Source organism: Morone saxatilis, unplaced genomic scaffold (assembly GCF_004916995.1).
Source record: "Morone saxatilis isolate NCDOM2014 unplaced genomic scaffold, NCSU_SB_2.0 Contig15, whole genome shotgun sequence".
Lineage (NCBI taxonomy): Eukaryota > Metazoa > Chordata > Actinopteri > Moronidae > Morone > Morone saxatilis.
In genome coordinates this window covers 25,138,543-25,148,570 of record NW_023339707.1, presented here as the reverse complement: position 1 = coordinate 25,148,570, position 10,028 = coordinate 25,138,543, and the positions used below count along the sequence as shown (strand labels likewise).

General features: G+C 39.6%; 1 protein-coding gene across 1 annotated transcript; it reads left to right on the top strand.

Annotated features, from left to right (window-relative positions):
- Positions 1 to 305: 305 nt before the first annotated feature.
- march9 (membrane-associated ring finger (C3HC4) 9) lies at positions 306 to 6,139 on the top strand (the record flags this gene model as incomplete). Its single annotated transcript, XM_035657174.1, is given in 3 exon segments — positions 306 to 461; positions 3,429 to 3,621; positions 4,822 to 6,139. Coding segments are annotated over 3 exon segments (681 nt in total), but the record flags the coding sequence as incomplete, so codon positions are not given.
- Between the last annotated feature and the right edge of the window lie 3,889 nt (positions 6,140 to 10,028).

The following is a 10,028-nucleotide window of genomic DNA, read 5'->3' as shown; positions in this document are numbered from 1 at the left end:
TTCTGCTGAGTCCGCCATGTTGAACCGCCGTGTTTCTACAAACCAAACACTGGCTGTAGATACGCCCTTTTGTGTTTTTAGCAAGTTTCATGGCCACTGTTGTTTCTCTAACACATATTTAGTTAGTTGCAATCTGCAACTTCACCACCAGATGTCACTAAATCCCACACACTGGACCTTTAACGCATTCTCGAGAATAAACTCTGTTGGTATTCGTACCGGTGGGTCTCACTAAATAGACAAGATTCATGTATTTGACGTATAAAATATTGAAATAATATTTGTTTTCCTTGTCTGTCCTGCAGGGTGAGCTGTTGAGCCCCTGCCGCTGCGATGGCTCTGTGCGCTGCACCCATCAGCCCTGCCTCATCCGCTGGATCAGCGAGAGGGGATCCTGGAGCTGCGAGCTCTGCTACTTCAAGTACCAGGTCCTGGCCATCAGCACCAAGAACCCTCTGCAGGTAAAACATGAAGAGAATCTGCATCATGAACACGCCCACCAGTGCAGTGTTTCCCAACCTTTTTCTATCACTGAATAAACTGATGACCTCTGACATATTTTATGGATATTTTTAATATTATATTTAATCTATTACAAATAACAGAACAACTGAATGAACCCAAACAGTGAATGTAATAAGTAAAATAAGATTTGTTCCTGTGAATATTGAACAGAGGTCAGTTTTCTCTGTATGTAAATACACAAGTGATTTCTTCTCCCTGATGCTTAGTATACTTGCCTACTTTTCTAAAGCAGGACAGAGTTTATCAGAGAGTAAAAAAAATTTATTTTATTTATTTTATTTTTATACAATTCTAAAATTCCAAAAGAACAATGTAATCAAATTATTTAAATTTCCCCGCACAGGAATGAATATTTCTTACATATTTCTTAAGTCTTCTTACACTTCAATCAAGAAGGCCTCGCGAGCCCTAGTGGGGGTTGATAGGACAGCTTAGTTTAAGATAACAGGAAAGGGGGAGAGAGAGAGAGACAGAGAGAGAGACAGAGAGGATAACACAAAGCAAAGGGCCACAGGTCGGCATCAAACCCATGGATGCTGCAGCCTCGCCAGCTCTGAGCTACCAGAGTAATCAATAAAAAACTGAAAAACTAATTCTGGGGGAAACAAGGCTTCATGCACCATCTTGAATTACAGAATTTGAACACTCATACTTTGCCCCTTTAGTCTGACTCAAGCTGCACTTGGGATTCAACTTACAACCACAGCACAGCATGGCTCAGTTCAGGTCGGTTTGGCTCTTAAAACAACGCTCTCTCTTTCTCTGGGATTCGGGGATAAACATCACGTAAACAAGACGGAGATAGTATGTGAATATGTAAACGCTTTCTTGACATGCAGGTGAAACACAAAGGCTGTTGTGCTCTGTGAGGTGTAATGTTTTAAAATTCATGAGTGCATCAGATGGGGAGATCTTATCGCGCTGCTGCTGCTGCTGACAGAGACAGTTTCCTAATAACGTATACGACATACAAACGCTGCCGCATCCGAACACAGCACTCTCTGCTAGAACAAATCTCGGGCCGTCGCTGTGGTGTGAGGACTGTTTGCCATATTGTGCTGACACATTTTCCCTCTGCGTCACTGTCCTTCTGCCCTCCTTTTCAGAGGCGGCCAATGGCTCTAAAACCTATTGAGAGGATGCCATGTGTGTGTGTGTGTATGTGTGTGTGTATGTGTCTGATATTCGTTAATGTGTGTGTTCATCGTGTACTCAGATTTCTCTCTCTGGTGAGATATAATGTGGTGGAAAGTAACTGTACATTTACTCATGTACTGTACTTATGCACAATTTTGTGGTTTTTATAGTTAACTATTTCCATTTTTTTCTACTTCAGCCTTTTTTGGCTACAAATTTCTCTAAAACTGGGCATACACGGTACGATTTTGGTCAGTTTCTGACATGATTTTTGAGCCGCACGACTCATTTAAGAATTAAGCTGGCGTCGTTTGCCTCCAGCGTACCGCGTAGAGTTGAGACTGATCAACTGCTCCTGAATGGCTGTTGGACATTGTCAGGTTCTCATGCAGTCGATTCCCCAAAGTCTGTTCCTTTTTTTGTTGCCGAATTCATTAGTATGGTTACTCCTAAAGTCCGTACCAAGTGTGAACCCATCACCCATCGGTTTGTGGAGAACCGTTTTGAAGCCTGAAGTTTGCCGTTATGGTTGTTGCCATGACAGTTTGTCCGAGCCAGCGGAGGTGACGTACTGCGAGTTTAGCTGCTCTCATTGGTTGCGCAGTTTCGACTTAAATCAACTGAGAAGTTGACTCATTCTCCATTAGAGTAAATACCATCGGTTTCTTTGTGCAGCCAATGGAGCTCCCCCTGCTGGCCGTTACACAGAATGCATGTTTAAGTTGCAAAATACGCTCAAACTACACACCTTCATTCCTTTACTAACTCATTACATGCGATAAACAGTAAACATAGATCTCTGTTGTGTAAATGCTGTATATATTGTGCTTTTTTATCTCTAAAATTTAAATTTAAATAAAAACTGGCAAACAGAGCGACTGAAAGTAAGATGGCGATACAACGCTGGAGGCCGGTTGAGCAGCGTTCCTCTTTGATGTTTCCTCGTATCTCAACCGATGTGACAGATGAGAGACAACTGTTAGTAGCCAGAACGATATGCAGGGGCTGACAGGATGTTTTATTTTCTATTTTACACGTGCAATGTGTGCACTCAGGTCGTGACTTAACAATTGGACATTGTGAGAATATAAATAGTTAGTATTACATTGCACATGATTCCCTCGTACAGTAGACGGAGGAAGTAAACAACAACATTTCTAACATAAACGACCAGCTTATTTTTTTCTTAGAATATTTGTTTCTTCTCACAACCTCTCAGATTAATCTTGTGACCCTTTGGAGGGACTCGATCCCTAGGTTGTAAACCACTGGATTAAACTACCTAACTGTTTAGAAAGTAGTTAAAACTATCTCCACAAACTAGCTCCCATTATTTATATATTTCAGGCACAAAAACGAGTTGGAATAAAATTACTTTACATGTAAATAGACTGAATTATACTTTTATTTCTTACATTCTTCTGCTCTATTTGTGTGTATGAATAGTGAAACAACCTGTTATGTCATAATATTATAAGCGATTAGCACAAAACATTTGTACATTTTTATAGGCAATTGAGTCATTTTTCTTGTGTTTTATGTTCCCGGCAGCTTTATATTTGTTAAATTAACAAAATCACGAATCAGATTAACTGAGGATAACCAGCACGTCGGGTAAAGTCAGCTTAAAATGTGATGAACAGAAACAAATAATGAGGAACCAAAATAAACCTGGATTTAACGACTTCACATCGCTGTTCTTGTACTTGTACTTAATTAAACAATGTCAGTATTTCCTCCATTAACTGACGTTTCTCTCCCTCCAGTGGCAGGCCATCTCTCTGACGGTGATAGAGAAGGTGCAGATAGCGGCCATCATTCTGGGTTCCCTTTTCCTCATCGCCAGCATCTCCTGGCTCATCTGGTCCTCCCTCAGCCCCTCGGCCAAGTGGCAACGTCAGGACCTGCTCTTCCAAATCTGCTATGGCATGTACGGCTTCATGGACATCGTCTGCATAGGTAAAGGACACACCAGTGGACGCCACAATCCACGCGTGCATAAAACCACAAGTACTGCTATAACGCTGTTACAAACAGCGTTATAGCAGCAGTTATAGACGGATTGTTATAAGGATGAAAACATGGATGCAGGAGAAGGTTTAGGTCTGTGGTTCCCAACTCTAGTGGGGGTCAGGATAGAGAATATACACAGGATTACAGCATTTTGATTATTTCTCTGAAGAAAACTGAATATATTTTTTAAAGTTTAGATTCAAGCTTTGAAGATTTGAACACAAGCTTTATTCACAGAGCCTTCACTCTGAGAAACAGGCAGCATCAGAGAGAATATAATATAGAATTTGTCAAAATAAGAGCCTACTAAGTTGTTACAATTGTTAAAAATAAAACAAAACACATAATACAGACAGAGAATTGTATTAAAATATCAGGAAACTCATCTCTGATCAATATTCAGAGGAAATAATCTGATCAAAATTCATCCAAATCGCTCATTTTACACAAACTTCCTGCAAGTATTGTGTTCGCTATTTGGGTTAATCAGTTGTTCTGAACTGTTGCTGTGCATTGAATATAATATGAAATATGTCAGAGGTTGTCAGTTCATTCAGTGATAGGAAAGGGGTCCATGAAGGAAAAAGGTAGGGAACCGACTGCTTTAGATGATGGAGGACGAACGGATGCGTTATGAAACAAGAAAAGCTGCGAAGGAAGCAGGATGTGCTCTGCAACAACACCAAAATATATTAATAAACATAGGTTGCATTATGCAAGGACAAACCAACACAATGATAAAAAAACATGTATTCTGTTTGCATTCTGTCGGTTGTTAAGGTCATACAGAATTAAACAGAAGCCGAACTAAGGAAGCAGATGGTGAATAGGTAGGAGATGACAGCTACACTAAAAGCAAAGCAAATTTTGATGATGTCGCGGAGAACAAGAGATTGTGCTTTCTAGGAGCAACCTGGTTGACTGTTCTTGTGTAATTGTGACAACGCCGAGAACAGATGGCATCACATATCTGCACGCTGACTATTGCCAACTGTCTATTCTCATCCACGGGCGAGATTGGAAAGTTCCTACCTACGCTGCCGATTGCAGAGCCTTCTTAGCATAATATTTGATGTAAAGCAGTGGAAATTCATTGGCTTTCACACACTGTCCTTCACCCTGCCTCTTCTCCTTCTTTCTGCCCAGGCCTCATCATCCACGAGGGATCATCAGTGTATCGAATCTTCAAACGATGGCAGGCTGTCAATCAGCAGTGGAAAGTACTGAACTATGAGAAATCAAAGGACTTGGGCGACCCGGTGAGTTCAAGCAGCAAGACGGGGGCTCGGGGCTCTCGCGGGAACCCCCACGGTCTGGCCAGCAGCAGTGGCGGGCGACAGAGCAGGAGGTTAAGAACTATTCTGAACCACCACTGTGGATACACCATCTTGCACATCCTGAGCCAACTGCGGCCCAACGACCCGCGGATCAGCGCCGCCGCCAACCGGGAGGTGGTGATGAGGGTCACCACCGTATGAGTGGGACTACGGCATGTGTGATTGGATAGATCTCGTTTTTGTGTCCAGATGTAAATGAGAGGACGGACTTATGGACCTGATATTACAATACTAAAAGACTCGTTGCGGGCCCCAGGAAACTGTGGAGGAGCCGAGTGACAGACAGCGCACACGCTTGAGGATTTCCTCCTCGTGTTTCGTACAACCAAAGGAAGCCAGACGCTCCTTTTCAATAATTAAAGAACTGATGAAAAAAAGCATTAAAAGACATGAAACGTGAAATTTGAGGGGGGAAAAAAGTGTAAACAGGCTTTATAACGTAATCCAAGACGATGAGAGATTTTTTCCAGTTCAATATCAGGATGCACAGAGACATTTTCCTTTGATTTGATCCTCTTGGTTTGATTTGTATCTTCTTCTTTTTTCTTTTTGTTTTTTGGGTTTTGTTTGTTTTTTACTCACTTTGATTTTGTACGGATGTATGATTTTTAGAGGAAGTCATGTAACTCCATACATGCCAAGCATTTCCAGACAACTATGTATAATGATCTTAAAATTTCTTACAAGCTGAACCGATGCTGGTAAATAGACCGAAAACTGAAACAAACAAACAAACAAACAAACAAAAGCGAGGGGAACTGAACAATAAGTCATTACGAGTTTTAAAAAAGAGAAAAAAAGAGAAAAAGAAAAAAGAAAACAATAAGATTTCAGTGACACTTAAAACTTTCTGCAATAAAGATACGTATGTACATTTCACAGGGAATTTTGCATGGGTATATAATTTTATTCTTCATCACATAACATAAGCACATGACAAATTTGCTCTATTTCGAATGGTGCTTGCCAAAATAAACACTTTAAAAACATCTGATTTCATTGCACCAACTTTTTGTCGACATGACAAATGGCAGTGTGTTACAGCTATTTCAGATTGTTGCTGCTGTGTGCTGATTCAGATTTGATAATAAGTAAAACTATTGGATTAAAAAGGGGGATCGGATGATCTCTTACTACTCAGTCTCACTCAGTCTCTTCTTTACTCCACCTGTAAAGCAGCGGTTCCCAACCTTTTTCCTTCAGGGGCCACTTTTCTCTTGTTGATTAAACCGACTTAAGTGACATATTTTATGGATATTTCATATTATATTCAATGCTTAACAATAGAAGTACAGAACAACTGATGAGCTGTAAACAGTGAACACAATAACTGCAGTATGCTGTGTAACACGAGCCATGAATTTTGGCAGAAGTTATTTCCTGTGAATATTGATCAGAGATGAGTTCCTGAATTTTTTAGGATACTTTTATACAATTCTCTGTCCGTATTATGTTTTTTTATTTATTTTTTAACAATCACACAGACTTAACAGGCTTCTTTTATGACAAATTCAGTGTTTAGCTTAGCTTGCTTGTTATAACTGCGACCTTTTTACTGAAGGACGTTGAGATATCGACCTACTGTGTACATTTTTAAAGTTTTCCTACACAACTTAAAATTTGTAGGACCCCCCTATGAATCTTTGGCGACCCCTAGTGAGGGTCCCGACCCCCAGGTTGGGTACCACTGGCTTAAAGCATGCATGGCCTGATTGAGTGTGTCGTTGTTTTTTGGGTGTAAATGTAGTGAGCTAATGTTATTTTATGGGGACATCCTTTATTTTAAATAGCTCTCTTTTCTTTAATGAACTTGTTTAAACTGAGACTCTCCCCTGAGGTAAAGTGAAATCACTGGCAAGCAGAGCTGCAACAAATAGTCAATTAATCAATTAGTCGATTGACTGAAGATTCATTGGTAACTGCTTTGATAATTAAATCATTTGAGGCTGCTTTTCTCTGTTTTATATCTTTGTAAACTAAATATTTTGGGAGTTTAGGACCATTGGGCAGATAAAGAGAGATGTTTGTAGGTGTAATTTTGGGCTCTGGAGAGCTGTAGGGAACATTTTTAACTATTTAATTTAACATTTTACAGACTAAACAATGAAGCAAGGCAGTTTTATTTATAAAGCATGTTTTATACACAAAGGTAGATTCAAGATGCTGTAAGTTACAGGAAAGACAGTTAAAACACGCTTAAAAAGAACAGAATTGTAAAAAGCATAATAAAAAGAGATCAAAATAACATAAAAGAATAAAAACAGTAATAATGAGACAGAAACAAGAAAATAACGTAATAATGTAAAAAGCTGCAAAGACCATTAATCGATTACCATAATTGGTAAAATGATGATAAGTTGCAGCTCTAGATCAGAGAAATATCTGCAGCTCTAATAACATTGTAAAGTTTCCCTCTTATAGCAGCTATATGCACTATTTTTAGCCAGTTAAGACATTAGAATCTCTCAAAATCTGGACATCATTCGGGTGGTAGAGCCAATACGTCCTATTTATTATCTACTGCAGAGCAAAGTGACCTCAATCTCATTTTCTTTTGCTCATATGTGACTCAGATCCGATGTTTCAAGACAATGTGAACAATCATATCAGAATTCATGTGGCATTTACGTCACTGTAGATCAACATTCATCAGGACTGTGACCTGTTCACACTGTGAACAATGAAAGAAAAATCTGATCTGAGTAATAAACACTAAGGCATTCAGTGTGAAAGTGATTGTTCTTTAACTGTCTTCATCATCCTGAAACAAGAACCCAACAAATGTTAAAGATGAATCATTTTCACTCCCGCCACCTAGAAAGAGTCCAATTATCTGTTTTTGTTTTGAGGTTATATAACATATGGAAGGGAAAGAATTTAAAGACGATATTTGGCTCTATTGATTTTCTGGTCCAGTCGGCAGTGCCTGAATTGGACCCAAAAAGGTGCCAGTACTTTATTTTTAATGCAAATTAACTCCCAGAAACTCTTCTTTCTTATGAATGTGTGAAGAAGGTTATGCTGGACATCATTCACACACATTTATATATATTCAACCAAACACACGACACTGTAAGGACGATATTGAAGGCAAAAACCAAAAGTTAGATAATATAAGATATAAAACTTATCAATTACTAAAAGAAAAGACTTAAAGGAATAGGTTGTCATTATGGGAAATTTGCATTTGTCACAAAAGGTTGTCCAAAGGTAACAACATGCAGCTCCTCTAGCGCAGTAACACAATTACACTTCTTTTATTATGGATAAACAAGGTGTCTTTAGTGCTGTTTTCTTTGCGTTAAGTTAGCTGAGACCCAGTTTAGGAGAACCTCAGCAGCACAGGTTTTAGAAACACTGAGCTCCAAAAACTGAACTTACTAGAGGAGAGTTTGGGGGGCATCAAAACATCAAAGTATTATAGTATTTTTAGGCAATTATTTCCTGACTTTTATTGTCTACTCCTTGTAAATAATGCCGTTGACCTCAGTGGCTATGCTCACCAGAGGTGGCAGTACTCAATAATCATGTGGACAAATATGAGTGAGTCAGTAATGGTGAGTACCGTCACATTCCCGGCACTCACAGTCAGAAAGTTTGATAGAGACAGCTGAAGATCAACAGGAAAGGGGGGCAAAGAGAGAGGGGATTCAAACCCGGGCCGCTGCGGCAACTCCGTACATGGGTCACCAGCTTTACAAACTGAGCTAACCAGGCGCCCAACTTATAGGAGGAAGTTACAGATATCGCAGAGAAAAACCTACTGAATAAATATAAATCTACTGAACATACAGAAGGAATGTTATAATAAACCAAATAAATCAGTTAATTCCAGCAGTGATATGTTGACTTACTGTCAGGGAATAATAGAAGCAAACATCAAGAACAGTAGAACATAGTGACATTAAGTGATTACAATAAGGCCATACAATCTGCACTCTTATCTTGTGTTATCATGTGTACACAGAATTTGTAGAGCAGCTCTGAGGGGCTGAACTCTTAAAGGTCCAGTGTGTCACATTGAGGAGAATCTAATGGCAGAAACTGAATATGATGTTCATAGGTGTGTTTTTATTACTGTTTAATCACCTGAACAGGAATGAGTGTGTTTTTGTTACCTTTTTTATCTACAGACCTGCCATGTTTCTACAGTAGCCCAGAAGGGACAAACCAAACACTGGCTGTAGTTTCTCCTACTCACTTCACAGCCCTTGTTTTTATTCCCATCTAGCAGTAAAGTTGCAGATTGCAACTAACTGAACACTGCTCGCATCTGTATTTGACGACCCTTGAATGAGAACGGGAAACTACGGTGGCCACAAAACTCCAGTTTCATAACAAATGAACTTAAATTAATTTTAAAAATAACATAAAATAGAAATCTGTTATCGTCACATTTTAGACTAAGTGGCAATTTATTGATTTCTAATGCCTCCTTTAGATTTTTCTATTCAATGCTTCACTAATGTGCCATGATGATATGATGTTTTCCAAGCAAATATTGATATATGTGATTGTTTGCATATATTTCTGCCTCCCCTTAAAGTCTCCATACCGCCTTCTGGCCACCCCATGAATATTTCTATCCGCCCCTGTCAGGACCCCCAGGTTGGGAACCATGATGGCACCAAATTCACTGTGAATGCATCCAACTGCTGTCAAATCAGATTCATCATCAGAGATCCAGGGACAATCAGCTGCAGGAGAAATCATCAAGGTTTCATCCTCAGTGGAGACCAGCATTTAATTTTAATCCATCAAATAGTTGTTGAGATATTTCAGTCCGGACCAAAGCGGCGACAGACAGACAGACAGACAGACACTGTCATCCACAGCTCCATGCAGAGTCTCTTCTGACTGACAGTGAGGGCCGACCTACACGCCTGTACACGTCACGCTGATGACAGTCGCTCTCTTTTAGACATTTTGACACGTCACAGGAAGAGAATTTTATTTTTAAATGCTTTTATTTTTACAGTGACAGCTGAAGATAGACAGGAAAGTGAGGAGAGAGAG